This window comes from Budorcas taxicolor, chromosome 19 (assembly GCF_023091745.1).
Source record: "Budorcas taxicolor isolate Tak-1 chromosome 19, Takin1.1, whole genome shotgun sequence".
Taxonomy (NCBI): Eukaryota; Metazoa; Chordata; class Mammalia; order Artiodactyla; family Bovidae; genus Budorcas; species Budorcas taxicolor.
The window spans coordinates 14,067,553-14,091,115 of NC_068928.1; the positions used below are offsets into that span (position 1 = coordinate 14,067,553).

The 23,563-nt window shown below is 44.2% G+C and overlaps 2 protein-coding genes across 2 annotated transcripts in view; both read right to left on the bottom strand.

The window, feature by feature from the left end:
- Window positions 1-5,649: 5,649 nt before the first annotated feature.
- Window positions 5,650-6,285, bottom strand: LOC128064798 (60S ribosomal protein L13-like). The gene has a single exon (XM_052657757.1). It carries the CDS (start codon window positions 6,283-6,285, stop codon window positions 5,650-5,652), a length of 636 nt encoding a protein of 211 aa, XP_052513717.1.
- Window positions 6,286-12,854: 6,569 nt separating this feature from the next.
- The window catches only part of LOC128064796 (WAP four-disulfide core domain protein 3-like), a 31,003-nt gene continuing 20,294 nt past the window's right edge, over window positions 12,855-23,563 (bottom strand). The window contains exons 6-10 of the mRNA XM_052657755.1: window positions 22,002-22,109; window positions 16,872-16,973; window positions 15,563-15,673; window positions 13,280-13,419; window positions 12,855-13,104 (exon numbers count right to left, since the gene is read on the bottom strand). Coding sequence (XP_052513715.1) covers window positions 13,069-13,104; window positions 13,280-13,419; window positions 15,563-15,673; window positions 16,872-16,973; window positions 22,002-22,109 — 497 coding nt within the window. The 3' untranslated portion in view covers window positions 12,855-13,068. The remainder of the gene's footprint in view (window positions 13,105-13,279; window positions 13,420-15,562; window positions 15,674-16,871; window positions 16,974-22,001; window positions 22,110-23,563) is intronic.

Below are 23,563 nucleotides of genomic sequence, written 5' to 3' on the forward strand. Positions count from 1 at the left end.
CAGATGGCCCTTATTCGTGGCTCTTCACTCAGTCATTCTGAGGTTGTGAAAATAAGACCAATGCTTATACAGTAGTGTAGGTAAGAAAGAAGACTCTAGAGTATAACGGATCCAATTTACATGTGGCTCCACTACCTGCTAGCTGTGTTTTTACCTTGGGAAAATTGCCTTCCTTTTCTGGGTTTTGCTTCCTCACCTGATAAGCAGGCATAGGCAACAACTCCTCATAGGGTTGTTGGACAGACTGATGTGTATGGATTTATATGTATACAGTCCTCAGAACTGGCAGCTACTATTATTAATTTCTGTGAAAGAGAATGTATGCCTTTCTATTTCCTATATTAGGGCACCTGCAGACAACTCAGGCCAAAGTGTATCAGTTCATTAAGGAAATACCACTAAAGAAAGAGGAATCAGAATCTTTCCATATTTTATTCTGCTGGGAATTATAGACTGAATCACGAAGAGACTCCAGGACTTAAGCTGGTATTACTGTCAGCACAGTGACTATCTGTGAGTTCATGATTCTGGTATGGAGGTCAGGAAGCTTAGCAGGTGACCAATTCCTGTCTAAAGAGTCATTAGCTAGAGGAGGGTCAGTTAAGTCACAGACAATCATCATTTTTCCAAAAGATGCTCAAGAGCCTGGCCAGTGTCTGGAAGGATTTGTCCCCACCCAAAGAGTTCCCACTCCCAATAAGAGTTTTCATAACATTATGTTCAGCAACAATAGCGGCTTCTAATCAGCAATGACTGTTCCACATACCAGATCTGAGTGAGAACTCAATTGAATAATTATATTCAGAACAGTGCCTGGAAGATAGCAAACACCCATCAAATGTTGCTGTTTTCAAGGAGTCAAGAGAGTTTTATTTTAGAAAGGAATCTTGCTCGTAACTCAAGGAACCCAGGCTTAATTGTCAGAGTCTCCACTGTGTGACCTGGGATTAAATCATGCCTTCTCTAGGGCTCAAGATTCCTCATCTCTATGAAGGTTGTTAGTTTAAACCTCCACAGATGTGAGAGCTTTTCTGTTTATTTTTTCATTTATTTTTTCAGTGTTGGCCTCATGGTATGTGGGATCTTAGTTCCTGATCAGGGATTAAACCTGCACCCCCTGTACTGGAAGCATGGCTTCCTAACCACTGGACCACCAGGGAGGTCCCCAGCAGCTTTTCATTTTAAAGGATGCTTCTCCTTTAAATGAAAGGAACTCCGTATTATTGGTGTTATTGGGCATTCATGATGTGCCCGGCAAGACAGCTTGGTGAATACAGATGTGTGCAGCAGCAAAGGAGGCTTGTGGGAAGGGTGAGGAGTGCATTTGGAGGGCAAGAGTGTGAGCAGGCACAGAGCTGGCACTTGAGATGCCCCCCTGCACTTTTTCTTCCTATACAATGTGCCCCTTGATTTTCCCACTTCTTTCCCCTTCTTGCCTTTGTCCTGGGTCCCTGACTTCCTCCTCCTGATGGTAATAGGTAGTTGCTGCTGTAAGAGAAGGGAAAGGGGCATGGCACAACTTTTGAAAGAATGACACAACCCAAGAACACAACAGTATGAAAAGGCAAAAAGATAGGATACTGAAAGATGAACTCCCCAGGTCGGTAGGTGCCCAATATGCTACTGGAGATCAGTGGAGAAAGAACTCCAGAAAGAATGAAGAGACAGAGCCAAAGCTAAAAAAACGCCCAGCTGTGGATGTGATTGGTGATGGAAGTAAAGTCCAACATTGCGAAGAACGATACTGCATAGGAACCTGCAATGTTAGGTCCATGAGTCAAGGTAAATTGGGAGTGGTCAAGCCGGAGACGGCAAGAGGGAACATTGACATTCTAGGAATCAATGAACTGAAATCGACTGGAATGGGTGAATTTAATTCAGATGACCATTACATCTACTACTGTGGGCAAGAATCCCTTAGAAGAAATGGAGTAGCTCTCATAGTCAACAAAAGAGTCCAAAATGCAGTACTTGGGTATAATCTCAAAAACGACAGAACAATCTCTGTTTCCAAGGCAAACCATTCAATATCACAGTAATCCAAGTCAGTGCCCCAAGCACTAATGCCGAAGAAGCTGCAGTTGAATGGTTCTATGAAGACCTACAAGACCATCTAGAAATAATACCAAAAAAAGATGTCCTTTTCATCACAGGGGACTGGAGTGCAAAAGTAGGAGTAATAGGCAAGTTTGGCCTTGGAGTACAAAATGAAGCAGGGCAAAGGCTAACAGAGTTTTGCCAAGAGAACGCGCTGGTCATAGCAACCATAGCAACTCCCTTCCAACAACATAAGAGACAACTCTACACATGGACATCACCAGATGGTCAAAACTGAAATTAGATTGATTATATTCTTTGCAGCCAAAGATGGAGAAGCTGTATACAGTCAGCGAAAACAAGACCGGGAGCTGACTGTGGCTCAGATCATGAACTCCTTATGGCCAAATTCAGACTTAATTGAAGAAAGCAGGGAAAACCACTAGATCATTCAGGTGTGGGCTAAATCAAATCCCTTATGCTTATACAGTGGAAGTCACAAATAGATTCAAGATATTAGATCTGATAGACAGAGTGCCTGAAGAACTATAGATGGAGGTTTGTGACGTTGTACAGGAGGCAATGATCAAAACCATCCCCAAGAAAAAGAAATGCAAAAAGGCAAAAGGTTTTCTAAGGAGGTCTTAGAAATAGCTGAGAAAAGAAGAGAAGTGAAAGGCAAAGGAATAAAGGAAAGATATACCCATTTGAATGCAGAGTTCCAAACAATAGTGAGGAGAGATAAGAAAGCCTTCCTCAGTGATCAATGCAAAGAAATAGAGGAAAACAACAGAATGGGAAAGACTAGAGATCTCTTCAAGAAAATTAGAGATGCCAAGAGAACATTTCATGCAAAGACAGGCACAATAAAGGACAGAATTGGTATGGACCTACAGAAGCAGAAGATATTAAAAAGAGGTGGCAAGAAAAGACAGAAGAACTATACAAAAAAGATCTTCATGACTCAGAGAGCCACAATAGTGTGATCACTCACCTAGAGCCAGACATCCTGAAATGTGATGTCAAGTGGGCCTTAGGAAGCATCACTACGAACAAAGCTAGTGAAGGTGATGGAATTCCAGTTACGCTATTTCAAATCCTAAAAGACAATGATGTTAAAGTGCTGCACTCAATATGCCAGCAACTTTTGAAAGCTCAGCTGTGGCCACAGGACTGGAAAAAGTCAGTTTTTATTCCAATCCCAAAGAAAGGCAAGGCCAAAGAATGTTCAAACTACTGCACAATTGCACACATCTCATAGGCTAGAAATTCTCAAAGCTAGGTTTCAACAGTATATAAACCAAGAACTTCCAGATGTTCAAGCTGGATTTAGAAAAGGCAGAGGAACCAGAGATCAAATTGCCAACATCATTGGATCATAGAAAAAGCAAGAGAGTTCTAGGAAAACATCAACTTCTGCTTTATTGACTACACCAAGGCCTTTGACTGTGTGGATCACAACAAAATGTGGAAAATTCTGAAAGAGATGGAAATACCAGCCCAACTTACCTGCCTCCTGAGAAATCTGTATGCAGGTGAAGAAGCAACAATTAGAACTGGACATGGAGCAAGAAACTGGTTCCAAATTGGGAAAGGAGTACGTCAAGTCTATATATTGTCACCCTGCTTATTTAACTTATATACAGAGTTCTTCATGCGAAATACCAGGCTGGATGAAGCACAAGCTGGAATGAAGATTGCCAAGAGAAATATCAATAACCTCAGATATGCAGATGACACCACCCTTATGGCAGAAAGCTAAGAAGAACTAAAGAGCCTCTTGATGAAAGTGAAAGAGGAGAGTGAAAAAGTTGGCTTAAAACTCAACATTCAAAAAACGAAGATCATGGCATCTGATCCCATCACTTCATGGCAAATAGATGGGGAAACAGTGGAAACAGTGACAGACTTTATTTTGGGGGCTCCAAAATCACTGCAGATGGTGATTGCAGCCATGAAATTAAAAGACGCTTGCTCCTTGGAAGAAAAGTTATGACAAACCTAGACAGTGTACTAAAAAGCAGAGACATTGCATTGCTGGCAAAGGTCTGTCTAGTCAAAGCTATGGTTTTTCTGGTAGTCATGTATGAATGTGAGAATTGGACCATAAAGAAGGCTGAGTGCAGAAGAATTGATGCTTTTGAACTGTGGTGTTGGAGAAGACTCTTGAGAATGCTTTGGACTTCAAAGAGATCAAACTGTCAATCCTAAAAGAAATCAGTCCTGAATATTCATTGGAAGAACTGATGCTGAAGCTGAAACTCCAATATTTTGGCCACCTGATGCCAAGAACTGACTCATTGGAAAAGACCCTGATCCTGGGAATGATTGAAGGCGGGAGGAGAAAGGGATGACGAGGCTGAGTTGATTGGATAGCATCACCAACTCAATGGACATGAGTCTGGGCAAGCTTGGGGATTAGTGATGGACAGGGAAACCTGGCATGCTGCAGCCCATGGGGTTGCAAAAAGTCAGACACGACTGAGTGACTGAACTGAACTGACTGAAGGATACAACATCCACCTATTAGAATCAAATGGGTCCAAAATGGCAGACAAGTGGACTTTGGTTAGACCTTGATTCTCAATCAGCAAGCTACATGACACACCCAGAGGCACCATGACAGTTCCAAGGCACTGTCAAAAGGCCAAGTAGTGGGCAGTGGCCCAATTCCTGGAAATCTCCACCCCTTCCCAAAAATAGCTGGGGTAATCTCCCACTCATTAGCATATGAAATTACCCAGCCTATAAAAACTAACCTGCCACACTCACCCTCTGCGATGACCCACACTCTGTGGAGTGTGCTCCTCTCTAAATCTGAATAAATCAACTACTTACTTATCACTTTGTCTCTCACTGAATTCTTTCTGCAATGAGACATCAAGTACCTGAGCTTCTTTAGCTCCTGAAACCAGGAACAAGGTGGGGTTTTGGCTGGGTTTGAGTCCCAGTCATGTGGGTTCAAGTCCCAAGCAGGATTTTGGCTGGGTTCAAGTCCTGGCTGTTGGGACCAGCCCAACGACAAACTGACCTGAGGGAGTGGTGCCACAGAAGAATAAGGAAAAATAAGACTCAAATAAAAGTGGGGATCAGGGGGCTGATGCCATTCACAGGTAAATCCCAGATCCTAATCCTTGCATGTCTTTTATTGCTAACATCTACTTCCTTGTTAGTGCTCTAGAGATATCTGTTGTTTACAATCTCAGATCAGAGATAAAGAGATACAATGCACAGTCCTCAATGTCATTTCTCAGCAACTCCCTCAAGGCTCTGGTTACGAGAACAGTTACTAATGGTTTTCCATCAGTCACATTAATATGTCAACATCTTGTTTTCAAGATGTCTTTCTTGTTTTTGTTTGTTTAGGTGTGAAAATAATATTTTAATGGTAACAGGAATACGCAGCACCTCCTGGGCTGGAGGGTGGTTCTAACAAGAACACTAAGCACAAGCCTCCCAGGTACCAAAGCAGGTTCCCTCACAGCTCTGTTGCGACCAAGGTCAGACACACCCCAAGTCTCCCTCGAGGAGGGGCCCCCCCTAGGCCCTGGCTCCTTACACAACGAAGGTCACATGGACACTGCAGGTTTATTGTAAGTTGCCAAAAGCACTTTATTTTTTCCTTTCAACATCCTGTTCTGCGGCTTCCTTGGCCCTTTTGGCCCGGATGCCGAAGAGCCGGGTGTTAGCACGGGCCATGCGGAGACTGGCAAATGCCTTAAAGTTCTTCCCCTCCTCTGTGATGACTCTGGCTTTCTCCTTCTTATAGACGTTCTGTACGGGCATAACAGGTCCGGTCAGCTGAGTGGCCAGTTTGAGCTCTTCAGCAGAGCTGTCTCCCTTCTTGGGGGCCGAGGGCTTCCTGGGGAACAGGATAAGTTTGGAGCAGTACTTCTTGAGCCGCTGCACGTTGGCCTGCAGGGACTCCGTGCACTTGTTCCGCCGCCTCGGGTCCACCGAGATCCCAATGGTCCGGGCCACCTTCTTGTGGATGCCGGCCACCCTAAGCTCCTTCAGGCTGAAGCCCCTGCCGGCACGAACCTTCCTGTGGTACCTGACCGTCGGGCCTCTCACCACCGGCCGGAGAGGACCGGACGCGGGGCGCGGGGCAATGCGGCGCGCCTTGGCCTGCCAGGCCTTGCGTCTACGGATCTTGCGAGCTGGCTGGTTGAACCACGTGGCCACGCGCCGCTGCCAGTCCTTGTGCAAGTGGGGCTTCAGGATCATGCCGTTCCGGCTAGGCGCCATGGCTGCGGCCGGAAGGCCTCCTCCGAGGGCTCACGGCCGGGAATAAAAAAGCCAAGATGTCTTTCCACGATGTACATTTTACTGCTCCCAGCCCTTTGACTGGAGGTGATGAGAAAGTCGTTCTTATTTTTCAAAGAAGTCCTGTTAATTATAGTACAGGCCTGTGCATAGCATATTCCCTACACTGGCCACATGGATTCACGTGCCAAACAGGATTTTGGCGGAGTCCGAGTCCCAGCGTACGGGTTCAAGTCCCAATCTGAGGTAAACAGTTTCACCGCCAGGACGCCCCAGTCACCTTGACTGTTTTGAGGGCAGGCCCTACAGCTCTGTGTTGATGGTGGGGAGGATAACAGGCTGGAACCCCAGCATTCACATCCTGCTGCTGAGTGGACTCTCCTTTGAGGCTGTGAGTTATACTCATTCTCTCTGAGCTCTGCGTCATGGAACCTGGATCAGGACACAGGTAACTGCAAGTGTAATCCCTGATAGGCAGCTGACCTTTCTGGATTAATCAGACCTGGGTTTAGCATTGAGTAATGTTGTTCTTTCAAATAAGCTCTCTGAGGCAAAAGAAATAGCTTGTTCTGCCTAATGATCAAAACCACTCAAGAATGGAGGCCACTTTGAGTGACAGAGGAAAAGGAGGTGGGAAGAAAGGGACCTGGTATACACTAGGCACTTCTATGTGCCAGATTTTATAAACAGATGCACATTGATACATATATGTATTTTATTTATTTACTTATCTTTTTTTGGAGGCTAATTACTTTACAATATTATATTGGTTTTGCCATACATTGACATGAATCCCCCAAGGGTGTACATGCGTTCCTGTATTTTAAATGCATATAATTGTGTGTATGTGCTCAGCTGATCAGTCACGTCTGACTCTTTGCAACCTCATTGACTGGGCCCTGCCAGGCTTCTCTGTCCATGGAATTTTCCAGGCAAGAATACTGGAGTTGGTTGCCATTTCCTATGCCTGGGGGTCTTCCTGGTCCAGGGATAAAACCTGCATCTCTTACATTGGCAGGCAGATTCTTTAATACCACGCTACCTGGGAAGCTCCAATATATATACAATTACATGTTCATATGGTGACTGCAGCCATGAAATTAAAAGACACTTACTCCTTGGAAGGAAAGTTATGACCAACCTACATAGCGTATTCAAAAGCAGAGACATTACTTTGCCAACTAAGGTCCGTCTAGTCAAGGCTATGGTTTTTCCAGTGGTCATGTATGGATGTGAGAGTTGGACTGTGAAGAAAGCTGAGCGCTGAAGCATTGATGCTTTTGAACTGTGGTGTTGGAGCAGACTCTTGAGAGTCCCTTGGACTGCAAGGAGATCCAACCAGCCCATTCTGAAGGAGGTCAACCCTGGGATTTCTTTGGAAGGAATGATGCTAATGCTGAAACTCCAGTACTTTGGCCACCTCATGCGAAGAGTTGACTCATTGGAAAAGACTCTGATGCTGGGAGGGATTGGGGGCAGGAGGAGAGGGGGACGACCCAGGATGAGATGGCTGGATGGCATCACAGACTCAATGAAACATGAGTCTGAGTGAACTCCAGGAGTTGGTGATGGACAGGGAGGCCTGGCTTGCTGCAATTCATGGGGTTGCAAAGAGTTGGACATGACTGAGCGACTGAACTGAACTGAACTGAACATGTACATATAATCATATATATATACACACACACATATTATCTTCACTCCTTTTCAAGATCAAAAATACTCTTTCAAGGGTTATCTCCATTTCGCACATGGGGAGATAATCACTCTTCCAGATTCACACAACTTCTTAATTACCCAAGTCTTTCTGACTTCAAATCCCAAGCTCTCTCCTCCACCCAACACTGTTTCTGCCTTTTCCTTACATATTTCCACTCACTAGATTCTAGACCCAAATATTAATTCTACAGGGCTCAAGGCTTGACCTAAGAGTGGGCGCTGGCACCCTCTCATTTCCCCCAACCTCCATGGAACTCTAGAATTCCTTCCTGAGTCGCATAACCTGAACTGCTAACAAGGAGACATTCCCTTTGGTAAATTAAGTTTCATGCCATGCTCAGGTGAAAGGAAAACCCCATCTGAGTATAATAGCTGTTTTCCGTCCTTCTACCTTGTACAGAATCCTCATGCCCCCTTTAACCACAGGTTCTCAGAAATGTGGACCTAGTTTTTCCATCTGCCAATGCATGAGACATGGGTTCAATCCCTGGTCTGGAAAGATCCCACATGCTGTGGAACAACTAAGCCCATGGGCTGCAACTGCTGAGTCTGCCCTCTAGAGCCTGAGAGCCACAACTAGTGGGCCTGAGTGCTGCAACCGCTGGTTCCTAAAATACCACTTGGAGGAAAACCTGCCTGCTGCTCAAGAATACCCATTTTTGATTTCACATAGATGATGAAGAAACATAAGTGAGTTAAGCCAGTAAGATTTGCAGATTTATTTGTTCCGACAGCTATTTAATACACTGTGAACTCCAATTAGTCACATCACTCTTTTTCAGTTTTTGTATTTTGATCACATGACATGCAGGATGGTTCCCCGAACAAGGATCAAACCTCAGCCTCTGCAGTGAAAGCGCTGAACTGTAACCACTAGGCCACTGGGGAACTCCCCTGTATCACATCACTCTTGACAAATCCACTTAATCTTTTGCCCCATCCTCCCTGCCACAGTTCCCCTCAACAGTCGACATACACACACACTCCACTCCCAAAGATATTTGAGGGGGAGTGGAAATTTCAGTTTCTTGAAGTCACTTATTTTTTCCTGAATAATGGTGGTAGTGCAGCCATTATGGAATACTGCATTCTTATTGCATTTAAGACATGCCAGCCTGTGCTATAATTCAGATGTGATTTCTTTCCTTCCTTATAGGCTATGAGGCTAAGGACTTTGGAGTGACCCCATTGTGCATTTTATTGGCCTAGGAGAGGGAGTATATGTGAGCCCTGGGATTTCAGCTTGAGATTGAGAAAGTGTAGCTCAGTAAAGGGGAGAAAACGGTAAGGTAGACAAATATTTTGGAATTGGCACAGCTGGAAATAAATATAGATTTCTGGGCTACCAGTGACTTTCCATTGCACAAATCCAAATGTACCAGCCAGTAAGCAGCTGCTTCTCCAGGTAGCATCACATAGGCTTTAGGCTCCAGGGACTTTGCAATCCACTGTCAACTGAGATGGTGCTATTCTCACAACCCAGCGTTAGAGGTTCCCCCTCCCTCCCCTCCCCGCATCATGCAGCATGTGGGATCTTAGTTCACAGCCCAGGGATGGACCAGCACTCCCCACAGTGGAAGCACTCGAAGCATGGAGTCTTAACCTCTGGACTGCCAGGGAAGTCCCAGAGGTTCCCTCTTTATCTCTGAAAGTTTCAGAAGAACCCGGTACCCATACCCTTTCTGTTAGGGACTGTTTGGTTATCTTTGCCCTGAGACTATGTAATTGCTCCAGATCTTTCGAGCTCTGATGCCTTTCCTGATAGCTCAGTTGGTAAAGAATCCACCTGCAACATAGGAGACCTTGGTTAGATCCCTGGGTTGGGTAGATCCCCTGGAAAAGGGACAGGCTACCCACTCCAGTATTCTTGGGCTTCCCTTGTGGCTCAGCTGGGAAAGAATCCACCTGCAATGCGGGAGGCTGGGTTCGATCCCTGGGTTGGGAAGATCCCCTGGAGAAGGGAACGGCTACCCACTCCAGTATTTTGGCCTGGAGAATTCCATGGATTGTATAGTCCTTGGGGTCGCAAAGAGTAGGACGCAACTGAGCGACTTTCACTTTCACGTTTCAAGCTCTTGGTGGCCCAAATGGTAGCACCGATCTTGTAGCAAGTCAGTAACCAAGTGTTATGAAACTCTGCTGTGTCAACTCCTAAGGCCTCAAACACTATGAGTGCTTCCTGCTGTAGGAGCGTGGTGAGTACAATAGCTTTCAAAGTGGTTGGTTGGAGTTAAATTTCCAGATTGACAGGGCAGACTGGCAGGCTGCAGTCCATAGGGTCGCACAGAGTCAGACAGAACTGAAGTAACTTAGCACGCACATGCATCCAGCATTTTTGAATGTAGTATAGTGAGAATCCCCATGGACAGAGGAGCCTGGGGTTGCAAAGAGTTGGACATGACTGAGCGACTAAGCAAGCACAGCACAGCACATAGTATAAGAAAAAGAAGGAGTTTGGGAGCCACTAAAATCTGGATTTAAATGCAGGTTCTACCACATCCTGGCTATATGACCCTGACAATCTCTCCATGTTTCTCCATCATGAGTTAGATGCTGAGCATACTCAACTCATGGGGTTGTTGTAAGGATAACAAAATAACATTGGGGAAGTATCTGACATGAATAATATACCAAATAAAATATTTTCCTTCTCCTCTAAATGTTTCCTTACACTCAGTTGGATTTTAAACTCCTAAAGGCAAGAGGCTATCCTTTACTACCTCTCTGGAGCATCTGTTACCATGAAAAGAGGCACAGGTTTGAGAGCTGTCCTGAGGATCTAGGCTTGGATATCCAATATGGCAGCCATTAGCCACCCGTGGCAAGTGAGCACTTGAAATGTGGCTTGTGCAACCAAGGAGCAGGAGAGTTTTACCTTTATTTAGTCAGCTGTTAAGTCGTTTAAGTTTACTTTTAGAAGCAGATATTCAGCTTAGTCACTGGAAATATTTAAGCATGTTTGGAACAAATTTGGTACTTGAATCTTCTTTTTCAACTGTACAGTTTATGAAATCGACATACAGTTCAAGAATTTTTGATGAAAATTTAAAGCCCAGATTGAGATGCACTATAAATGCAAAACACACACTGGACTTCAAAGATTTAGTGTGAAAAAAAGAAGGCAAAACCTCTCATTAATTTTTTTTGCACTGACAACATGTGAATGTTGAGCTAAACATTAATTTCACCTATTAAAAGAAAAAGAATTTAGTTGTCAGTCACTGCTTTGGGCATCATCCTCCAGACCAGGGGTCCAACAAGGCCCTCAACTACTCTACTGTCTCCAGAGATCATATGTTTTGGAGTATGCTAGCTTTCCATGTTGTGTGCCCTGCTCAGAGGGTCCCCGTGGGAAGTGCTATTTAGACTACCGGACTGGCCTCATCCAAGTTTCAGTGTGTGTGGTAGACCACAGGAACTCTGGTTGGAGTCCCAGAGTGAGGTGAGATGGGGCTTGGAGCCAATCCCTAGGAAGCAGGGGGCGCGCACTTTGAGGAGAGAAAGTGGGTGGGGATGGTGGCGAGGAGGTAAAGAAGTCAACATAGATAGACAATGGTAGCTGGGATGTCATCTGTGGGTGGTGGCAGCTGGATTGAAATATGGAGTCACAGGACTTCCCTGGTGGTCCAGGGATTAAGATTTTGCCTTCCAGTGCAGGTGGTACACTGTGGATCCCTGGTCAGGGAACTAAGATCCAGCATGCCTTGGGGCCAAAAAACCAAAACATAAAACAGAAGTAATATTGTAACAAATTCAATAAAGACTTTAAAAAAGGGTCCACATCAAAAAATCTTTTTTAAAAAATCTCAAAAAAAAAAAAAAGGAAATATGAAGTCAAGGCATAGTTACGTGACAAGTAGAGAGATTCAGTAGCAAGGGAGAAACCCAAGTAGCAAGTGGGTAGAAACCCACTGGAGATAACAATTAGAGAAGTCTTTGATGCCTAAGAAGGGGTGTTATCCAGACTGTAGGAGGAGGCAAGTTAAGCGTTAGTTGTGATTGACTCTTTGCGACATCGTGGACTATAGCCGCCAGGCTCCTCTGTCCATGGGATTCTCCAGGCAAGAATACTGGAGTGTGTTGCCACTTCCTTCTCCAGAGGATCTTTCTGATCCACGGATCAGACCCCCATTTCCTGCTTGGCAGGCAGGTTCTTTACCACTGAGCCACCAGGAAAGCAGGAAAGCCCATAAAGCAGAGTAAATGGGTACAAATATACAGGGATAGAAAAGGAGGGAATTTCTATTACAAGTTGCAAACTTGCCACTTTTTTCTTTCTAAAAAATATTGGTGTATTTTTGGCTCCATCAGGCCTTCGTCGTGGCTCTTGGGTCTTTGTTGCAGTGGTGGGCGTCTCTCTAGTTGAATCATGTAAGCTCCAGAGTGGCATGCGGGACCTTAGTTCTCTGACCAGGAATTGGACCCATATCCCTCACATTGGAAGGCAGATTCTTAACCACCAGATCACCAACAAAGTCCCACAGCTCTTTCCTTAATGAAAGATGTGGCAAGAAAGATGGTGAGACAGGAATGGTGGAGGTTGGAGTAAGAGGTAGATGACAGGGGTGTTTGAGGAAAGAGAAGTGTGACATTGTCATCTTGGTGGTTGAGAGAGTGAATTTTCTGGGGGGGAAGTGTGGATAGATATCCAGGCAGTATTGAGTGCCTGGGCTGGTCCCAGGAAAAAGGATGAGGAGGAAACAGGCCATGAATTGTGATGGATAATGAAAAAGAGAGAAGGTCCGTGGATTGGGGTTAAATACTCTTTTTCGGTGGAGGTCTTAATGTAAGTGAACTAGAAATCTTACATAGAAAGAATGACTAAGGTTGGATAATGCCACAGAAATCATTTTATTCAGAAGAAAAGATAATTTTAGAAGCAGTCATGCTATGAATCATCAAATAATTGCCCAAATTCAACACTTAAAAACTGAGTTATTTTGGATCCACATCCTGTGATCCTGGGGTTCCGGAAAAGACAGTAAGAAAGCACAGATCTCAGAATAAAGATGACATTTGGAAACAATTACTGAAGGAGGCCAAGGTTCATTTATCATCCAAATGGATAGTGAGGCCCAGATCCTAAAACACAAAGATAATTATGTTACTTTCCAGAAATTCCTGCTCTTTCCTACCAATCAGCTTTCTCCACGTGCCACCCAGACTCCCACGAGCAGAGGGGCAGCTGGAGTCCTTTCTGGGCTGGCAAAGGCCAGCAGGGACTCAGCCTCCCCGTAAGTAGCTCCGCTATACTCACAGGGACTTGGCAAGATTTTCCACAGCCATTGCTGCAGCATTTTTGGCCCGGGGGACAGGATCCATCTCCTGTGCACCTTTCAGCACAAGTTCCAAACGTTCCTTCTGGCACCCTTGGACACGTTCCAGGTCTCTGTTCCGCTAAAAGACAAAACAGACTTTCCATAACCCAGGCTGGCTCTATAGAAGGCAGTGGGACCCAGTGCAGAGAGATAGAGAGCTTAAGACCTCACTTCCTGAGGGACTTTCTTGATGTCCCCAGTCGCCCCCCTTTCTCAACTTTGGAGGCACACAGGACTGCTTTGTCTATGGGAAAACACACTGATGACCAACTGCTGTAGCGTCTTGGGAGAAGAGGAGAGAGCCTTGCCACTAACCCCCTTCTTTTTGTTCCAGTTGAAACTAGATAATTAAATCCCAGATCACAAACAGCGCCAGCTTCCCACCAATTCTACACGCCTCCAGGTGCCAACGAACACTGAGTCCCACAGTGAGAAAAATCATCTGGCCATTAGCAGCATCATTCTAGAACAGGGTTCTGATGACTGGATTTGGAAAGAAATAGCAGACAAAAGACAAAAGGCCAGGTTTCCAGTTTTTAAGAGGGAGCTCCCTGGCAGTCCAGTGGTTAGGACTCGGAACGATCACTGCTATGGCCTGGTTTCAATCCTTGCTCAGGGAACTAAGATCCCCAGTCCAGTATCCAGTGCTACTCAAACTGGGTCCCATGACCCGGCAGGATCAGCATTCCCTAGGAGCTTGTTAGAAATTCGATTCTTGGGCCCCACCCCACACCTACTGAAACTCTAGGGTTGGGGCAGAGCAATCTGGATTCAACAAGCCTTCCACCCAGGTTATTCTTACACATGTAGATATTGGAGAAACTCTGCTGTTATATTATTCCCCAAAACAGTCTACCCTGTTGAGTTTGGGGCATGGAAAATGCAGGCTGGATATTACTCTTGTGCATCAGGTGAAATGGGGGTCAACAATTCTCTACTCCGTGTTGGGCAGAGACCTCCTTGATCCGTGGGATTCCCTTACATACTCCTCCATCACACACACACCCCCTAAAAAACATCTAAGTGTGGTCCTTGAGCCCAAGACAATGGAGAGGTGTGTTAGCAAGCTGTTCTTTGGATTATACATACAGTCTTAACCCTACAGCCTCCCTAGTTCCCAGGCCAGTTTACTTGTTTGTTGGTTGCGCTGCATAGCATGTGGGATCTTAGTTCCCTGACCATTTATTGAACCTGCACCCTCTTGCATTGGAAGCTCAGAGTCTTAACCACTGGACAACCAGGGAAGTCCCTCTCAGGCCACTTTGATTCACCCACCAAAATTACAGCAGCAGTGCTCGACCCTAGCCTTCAGTCAGGAAAGTGAGGGCATTGAAGGTTCTGCAGGGAAAGCGCACCTGCTCGCCACTGCTGGCAAGTATCAGCCTGGATCATGAGGTAAATGGGACAGTGCACAGAGTAGTTTATGATGAGCTTTAGTCACCAAGATGTGTTAAAATAGAAAAATATTAAATAGAATATTAAATATTAATATTTAATATTAAATATTAAAATAGAAAAATATTAAAATAGTTGAGAAAAATCACAAGTTGCAGAATAATACATGTGGTGTGATATTTATATGACAGTATGTGTAACTCTATCATGCTCATGAAATCACATATATGTATAAACATAAAAACAAGCAAGAAGAGATTAAAAATCAAATAAAGTTCATTATGAGCACTGGGAAGGGAAGAATGAAATGGGGAAAAAGATACTTGTTCATGTGGTTTCAAGTGTCTTTGAAATGTTTATCTATCTAAAATAAGGATATGAAGCAAATATAGAAAAATGTTAAAAAAGAAAAAAAGAGAGAGAGAATCAGCCTAGGCAGGTGTACATACTGGTGGACTGAATGAATGGACCTGAGTGTCACACCGGCGTGTTTGGGTGTGAGACATAGGCTAACTTGTTCGTATCCGTGTTCTTTCCAGCCCTTGTGGAAGAATAATTTGGTACCTGAACGTTATTTCATTTTTGTGTTAAGAGTATTTCCAGCCTTTTCAAGTTTTCAAATACTTCTAGAGCAAGATATTATCAATCATCTGTCTTCATGGTCTTCCGGACTTGGGAGACCGGGCATCTTTTCCTTCTCTGTCAGAGGCTCTTTTGGCCCCACTATAGCAGCCTCCTCTCTCTATGTGCAGCGGGTCTGATAGCCATTGTCCTAGCAGGGCTGAGCATTCAGTGGGTCAGGGACGCGGAAGCCTTGCAGCTCTTACCTCGCCGGTCCTGGGTGGGTGAGCAGACACGGCCACATCCATTGCTGACACATCGGCTTCCCGCTGGGCAGTCCCGGTGTCCTTGGCATTGGTCCAAGCAGATACCTACCCCTAAAGAAAATTCAGCTGAAAACTGTTAAGCCTGGCAGGATAGCAGGGGAGGGCTGTGAGAAGGTTTGCTTGTTTTAAACTTTTATTCAATTAAAAAAATATAGGCAAGCTATCTACATATTTTGCATGATCATGAAAGGAGTACATTTTAAAAGTTTTAAAACAAAAAGTACTCAACTATATAAAGTAAAAAGGAAGTCTCCCTTTCCCCCAACCGGTTCAGCCCATTTCCCAGGAGATATCTCCTATTTCCTGTAGCTCCTTCTGGAATCTTCTCTGTGCTTTTACAAATATAAAGGCAAACACACCAAGAATGCACAGATGTACACACAATACAAGGAGATGTTTGTCTATTAAATTACAAATATGTGGCGTGAGACTATACGTATTTTTGGTATTGAAAGATGTCTTCATTAGGCAATTTAGCAATGTATATCAAAAGCTTTCAAATGTAATTTGGCCCTTTCATGTTTAGGAATTTATCCTATGAAATGTGATTTAACTCAAGGACATTTATCTTGTACTTGTTATTAAAAAGTAACTCAAAGCGATACATTATCTAATTCTTCAACAGTAGAATAGGGCATGGAAATAAGGCATATCCACATACTGGGAAACAATGAAGCTTTTTAAAATGTGTGATAGAATTGTGTTTTTTTGATTAGGGATGGTCTATGACACCATATTTGTAAAAATCATATATCCTGGATTTTTGTTGGTTAGTTTGTATGTCTGTCTTTGCTACTATGAGATCTTTAAAGATGAAGATCTCTGCTTTGCTATCGCCCAGCACTCAGCACGGTCCCAGGCATGCAGTAACCACAAAAATCAACTTCTATTCCCTGTGAAATCTGAAAAAAATATATCTGTGTGCGTATGAAATATGGAAGCTTTTATTGTAAATGCTAACATGGTTACCTGAGTAACAGGATCATGGATCATGTATCTTTCTAATTAGTAGTATTTCTGAGTTTTTTTTTTATAACAAACATTATAAGCTGTATAACAAAATAAAAGAAGGAGTTTCTAAAAGTTAGGACACAGCTCTGAGACATGCTTTTCCCTCCGGAAGGACAAGCCTGAATGTGGAGACCGTGGGAATTAAACATCTAAGGAGGGAAGTCAGGGCAGAGCTAAGCACACAGTCTCCCTGGGTTGTGTGGGGTCTGGGGACCTGGGCAGGGCTGGGTGTTTTTACCTGCTATGCGGACTGGAGAGCAGACACGACTGCATCCCTTCCTGATACATCGTTCTCCAGCCCCACAGTCCCAGTTTCCTCGGCAGCGTTGCACACAGATTCCTAACATCAGAAAAGGATCAGCGAGTTGGTGGGAATGTAAATTGGTACAGTCACTGTGGAGAACAGGATGGAGGTCACTGTAACCAGTGGCCTTTGGGTTCAAAGGAATGTCTCCTCTTTAAGCGCCTTAACTGAATTTGCTGCTTGTGCTTCTAGAGTCATGTGGCTCAGTGGTGAAGAATCCTCCTGCCAGTTCAGGAGATGCAAGAGACACAAGTTTGATCCCCAGTCAAGGAACTAAGATCCCACATACCTTCTGGCCAAAAAAACCCAACAGAAAACAGAAGCAATGTTATAACAAATACAATAAAGCCTGTAAACATGGTCCACATTTAAAAAAAATCTTTAAAAAATAATTTAAAAAAGAAAGAAAATCACTCAGAGGAACAAAGATTTGATCTAGGGATCTTGCCTGAGGGAAAAGTAGGGAAACAATTGGGGATGTAACTTGTTAAGGGACCTCTCAAATTTTCTTCTGATCCAGCTGTGCAGAGAATTGAGCAGAATGGTTGCTAGGGAGATGGTGGGGGGCAGGATAGGATGCCCTGAAAGAGTGAGCCAAATTAAAGAGAATGTGCAACGAAAGCCTTTTCAGGGTATAGGGAATGGGGCCACCCTGCTGTGTGCCCCAGAAGAGGCAAAGGCAAAGAAGGAGGAAATGTCAAGTCCCGGAAACCTGCAGGGAAATGGACATCTCTGATCAATAGTGAGGTTGGCACCGCTGTAGCTTTGAGAAACCAAGCTGATGTGGGCACCAGCTCACCTCCAGTGAGTTTGGCTGGGAGACCTTGGCTTGGGGTTCTGGTCAGAGGCCCCCAGGCCCGACAGGAGGAGAGTTCAGGTCCCAGGTTTCCAGCTCCTGGCTCCTGTCTCGAGGATGGTCTAACCCTGCACACCCTAATTCTCTGGTCTGGTGGGACTGTTCCATGAATGAGCTTATCTCCTGTAAGATTTCCAGAGCTTTGCCATTAAGGGAAGAGAAGAACAAGTAATTCCTGCGAAAGCTCTGCAAGCTGAGCCTGTGCGCTCACACCAGCTTCCTGTGGCATCTATTTCTTCTCCAGGATAGGTTTGTCGTCTGAGATGTGGAGTTTCTTGCACAAAGAAAGTCATCTGAGAGCAGAGGCTGATCCGTATCCAACAGACTATGTGTCAAAGCTGAGTCTCATCTGTTCCTTTCCAGTTTTTATTCCATTTCCCTCTTCTGGGTGACCTGAATTAAATTAGCCAGGTTTAGAGGGATAAAAGGTATAGGTGGAGTGGACACTAAGATTCTTTTTGCTTGTCCCAGCTCCCATGAGTTCCAGCACAGGGTGGCCCCGTGTAAGGAGTCACTGGTTATCTGAGCACATATGCTTTGCCCGAAGTTTATACTGTGAAAATGTGTTGAGGAAACCTAACTCAAAATCAGAGTGGGGATGGGAGGAGAGTTTGGGGGAGAATGAGCTCATGCACATGTGTGGCTGAGCCCCTCTGCTGTCTACCGTAACACTGCTAATCGGCTATTGCCTTGTGTCGGTTGGTCTGTCCTGTCTGACTCTTTGCAACTCCACGGACTATAGTCCTCCAGGCTCCTCGGTCCATGGGGCTCTCCAGGCAAGAATACTGGGGTGGGTTGCCATGCCCTCCTCCAGGGGATCTTCCCAACCCAGGGATCGAACCCAGCTCTCCCACATTGCAGGCAGATTCCTTACTGTTTGAGCCACCTGGGATTCCAATCAGCTATATTCTAATATAAAATTAAAAAGTTCAGAAAGCAAATAGAGTGAGGAAACCATGAAGGAAGGGCTCGCACACAGGTACCACTCAAGGCAGCTTGTATTCTCCCGCGGTAAAGAGGAAGATTTCCTGTGGGCTGGCAACTGGGAGCCGTCCTTGCCTGCAGCCAATGAGAAGCCACCACCACTTCAGACTCTCACTTTCCTCCAATGAACTTCTGTTCAGAACAACCCTTCCCAACTTTCTCCTGCCGTCTATAAAAATGCTGCTGTCCTTCGCTCTCCTGACTTGCCCCTCGTTCACCACATTTTTCTTGTCTCCAATTCTAAGTCCTCTGCTATTCTCAAAAAAACTTGATTTTGCTGGCTGAATTGCTTACCATTTTCTTGTTCAAGGCTGACAATGCTGTATAAATTCATATATTTCATTTAGTCTTCACACGATGCAGTAACAGAGATATCATTTTCTGGGTTTCCTTGATGTGGAACTGAGGGTAATAAAATATTACATACGGGCTTCTCTGGTGGTGCAGTGGATGGGCGTCTGCCTGTCAACGCATGAGATATGGGTTCTTATCCCCGGTTGGGGAAGATCCCACCTGCCATGGAAAACTAAGCCCACGCACCACAGCTGCTGGGTCTATGTTCTAGAGCCCAGGAGCCACCACTAATGCACCGGTGTGCTGCAACTGCTGAGGCCTGAGCACCGAGAGCCCCTGCTCTGCAACAAGAGCAGCCACGACAACGAGAGGCCCGCACACCACAGCTGGAGGAAGCCCATGCAAAGCAAGGAAGACCCAGCGCAGTCAGAAATAAAATAAATTAATTAATTTAAAAATTTTAGAAATTACATACCTTCCCCCAGTGTCCCCAGAACAACATTTTGAAATAAATTCCTAATTGCATGAGGTGTTGCCTCTTACTGACAGTGTTTCCTGTTACTCCATTCTTTCCCCTATTGTTAGTTTTTTTTTTTTTTTTTTAGAAAGTATATGCTATGGTTAGGACCAAATACAGATCTACATGAGTTCATTGAGCCATCAGCATATCCTCTGACATAGGTGTTGACCCATATAACAGCAGAGGAACTTGAAGTTAAGCAACTTGCCCTGAACCCCACATTGGTGAGCTGCAGAGGTAGAATCTGAAGTTTCTGGAGCCTTGCCCTCCACCTCCTTCAATGCCAAAAACAGACCTGGGGTCAATCCTGACTCAGCCACTCACTGGCTTTATAACCATGAGCAATTCACGGTCACTTAGACCCAAGAAACTTCAGTTTCTTCATCCAGTATAATAAGGAGGTATGTAAAATCTAGTGAGAAGAACCAGCATTGAAGTATTGTTTAGAGTAGCAACTGTAAACAAAATCCCACCTGAAATGTCCACTAGAAGGTAAGTTACTGAGGTGATGTAGTATATTCTATATGGTGGGATAGAGGAAATTTAGTTAAATAAATTTATTGAATTTGGAAAATATTATTAATAATTAATAAATGCAAATAATAAGTATAATGCTGTAGAAATGTTCATTATTTTCTAGGCAGTCAAAATATTATGATTATATAAGCATTGTGAGAGAGCTTATTCTTAGGTAGATTGATAAGAAGTTCGGGGCTCTCCAGGAGGAGAAAAGGACAAACTTTTTTTTTACATTTCTGTGTCTTAGTCACATAAGATGTTTTTTCTTAACCTCTAAGAAGTTATTTCTCCTAAGACTAACTTTCATTAAGCCCAGAGCTAATGTTTTTTTGGGGGGCTCCAAAATCACTGCAGATGGTGACTGCAGCCATGAAATTAAAAGAGGCTTGTTCCTTGGGAGAAAAGTTATGACCAACCTAGATAGCCTGTTAAAAAGCAGAGACATTACTTTGCCAACAAAGGTCTCAAAGCTATAGTTTTTCCAGTAGTCATGTATGGATGTGAGAGTTGGACCATAAGGAAAGCTGAGTGCCAAAGAATTGATGCTTTTGAACTATAGTGTTGGAGAAGACTCTTGAGAGTCTCTTGGACTGCAAAGAGATCCAACCCATCCATCCTAAAGGAGATCAGTCCGAAGTGTTCATTGGAAGGACTGATGTTGAATCTGAAACTCCAGTACTCTGGCCACCTCATGCGAAGAGCTGACTCATTGGAAAAGAACCTGATGCTGGGAAAGATTGAGGGCAGGAGGAGCAGGGGACAACAGAGGATGAGATGGTTGGATGGCATCACTGACTCGATGGACATGAGTTAGAGTAAACTCCGGGAGTTGGTGATGGACAGGGAGGCCTGGCGTGCTGCGATTCATGGGGTCGCAAAGAGTCAGACACAACTGAGTGACTGAACTGAATGGTTACACAATAGCACATCTTGCTCAAAGGATGTTTTTTCTTAAGCTCTGTGCTTATGATTATATAAAATAATGAATCTTGCTTGAGGACAGTTTTCTCCTTCTTAACAAAAACCTTCTGACTGATCCTGTTCTCTTAAGATGCCTGTTGTGGAAGTGAGTCTGGTAAGACCTTTCTATTGTTAGTAACCAATGCAAAAAAGTATATAAAGCCCCACCCAGACTAGTAAGCGGGACACTCTCCACCCGCTTCTGATGTCTATGTCAGAAGCTTTGCCTACCACTTTTTCACTGTAATAAAGCTCTGCTACACAAAAGCTGAGTGGTCAAGCCTTGTCTCTGGCCCTGGATTGAAATTCTCTCCTGTGGACGCCACGAATCTGACACTGTTCACCATAAGCTATCAATTGTTCCATCACTAAGTCATGTCCAACTCTTTTTGACTCCATGGACTGTAGCCCGCCAGGCTCCTCTGTCCTGGGATTTCCCAGGTAAGAATAGTGGAGTGGGTTGCCATTTCCTTCTCCAGGGGTTTTTCCCAGACCCGGGATCAAACCTGTGTATTCTGCACTGGGAGGCAGACTCTACCACTGAGCCACCAGGGAAGTCGTAAAAGCATACCATATATATATATATATATATATATATGTAAAACAATTATATCATAATCATAGTGTGTATATATATGCACACACACATATATAGGCTCATCATTAGTTTCTGATTTTTATATAATGAGTATGACTTAAAAAAAAAAGGAAATGATTAAGGGTCTTTTTAAGGGATCTTTATTGATGAGATGCTGGGCACCTGGCCCTCTGACCTGTTTTCCCCCTAGAAGGGCAAGAGTGGAGGAAGGGACTCCAAGAACGTAGATGCGTTTCTGTCTCATTTCTGATCAGCAGCACAGTTTTGAAAAGGCCAGGCAAGGTTAGCTCTGGCACAGCTGGTTAGGGAACCAGGCAGGGCTCTTTGTCTTACCTATTGATGCTTCTGGCGCAGGGGAGCAGACCCGATTACAGCCTTCACTGACACACCGTCTTCCAGCTCCACAGTCCCGATCTCTGAAGCACTGGGACTCACAGATGCCTGCGAGAGAAGATGCATCAGAAACTCCAGTCTCAGAAGCAGGTACTAGGAAGGGGCTGCAGCAGAGAATAAATGGAACCCTTCTTAAGAGGCACCATCTGCATTTTATCACTTTAACAAATTATGTAATTTACAAAATGTCTACTATTGCAAAAAAGTTCACAATCTATATAGAACTTTACAGCTTAAAGACTGCTTTTACAATCTACATGACATAACAGAGATGATATTATTCAGAGATGCTAATCCCATGTATCTTTTTGTTCCTGATTCTTCCTAGTTTCTGGCTTTCCAATTCCCACCCACAACCACCACCTCATGGAGTCAGTGGCAACCCCTGCTTTGTGACCAGCCTGAAATAAAAAGGCCAGGGCCTGGCAGTGAGTTTTGAATTAGGCTTTGTTGAATTAGACAACAGGCTCTGCTGAGAGAGAAAAGATTTTCTAAATTTCAGAAGCGCCTCTTTGCTTATACAAGGCTTAGAAATCTGAGCAGAGAGAAGACGCTGGAGATTATGTGAGTTCTCATCCCATAGAAAATAGGAAAGTCCTGGTCAATGAGGAAGAGAGGGTAAGGAAAGGAGTATCAGAGAGGAAGGAGAGAGTGGGGAGGCAGAGAGAGGGAGGGAGAAAGAGGAGGAGAAAGGGAGAGAATGTTTATGGAAACAAACATTCATAAACTTGACCTTTTTGTTTCACTCCTAAGAAATGTATTCTACAGGAAGCATTTCCACTGATGGACAAAACTATAAAATCATTTTCATTATACCATTCTGGGCAACAGCAAAAAAATGTCAAGCAAATAAAACGACCATCAAATGGGAACTGGTTAAATGAATTAAAGTAAATGTATTCACTAGTCATCATATAATCCTAAAATTATGAAGTCTGTCTGTGTGGACATGGGAAAATGTCCACAACTCATGTTAAATTGTAAAAGACATATGTTCATGCAGGGATTCCTTGGTGGCTCAGATGGTAAAGAATCTGCCTGCAATGTGGGTTCTATCCCTGGGCTGGGAAGATTCCCTGGAGGAGGGCAGGGCAACACACTCCAGTATTCTTGCCTGGAGAATCCCCATGGACAGAGGAGCCTGGCAGGCTACAGTTGTGAAGAATCAGACACGACTGAGCGACTAAGCGTAGCACAGCACATATGTCATGCATGATAGGATACTTTATACAAGAGAATAGGATATACGCTAATTTGTGCAACTGGAGGCCACAATAGAGGGCTTATTCTAGTTTCAATATGGTTCACAGACAGACCCAGGTTCTCTCTCATTGTCTATGTGGCTACAGGTAAGTCTTTTCACTACTGTAAGCCTTGGTTCCCTCATCTGTACAACAATAACTGTTACTACTTCTGAGATTGAAAAGCAACAATCTCAGAACATGCCTGGAAAATAACAGGAACTCAGAATTTGATGTTTCTTCCCACAGTGACTATGTATC

Bases quoted from the DNA above. Each gene is read 5' to 3' on its own strand.
- LOC128064798 (XM_052657757.1), bottom strand. From the start codon at position 6,285: ATGGCGCCTAGCCGGAACGGCATGATCCTGAAGCCCCACTTGCACAAG.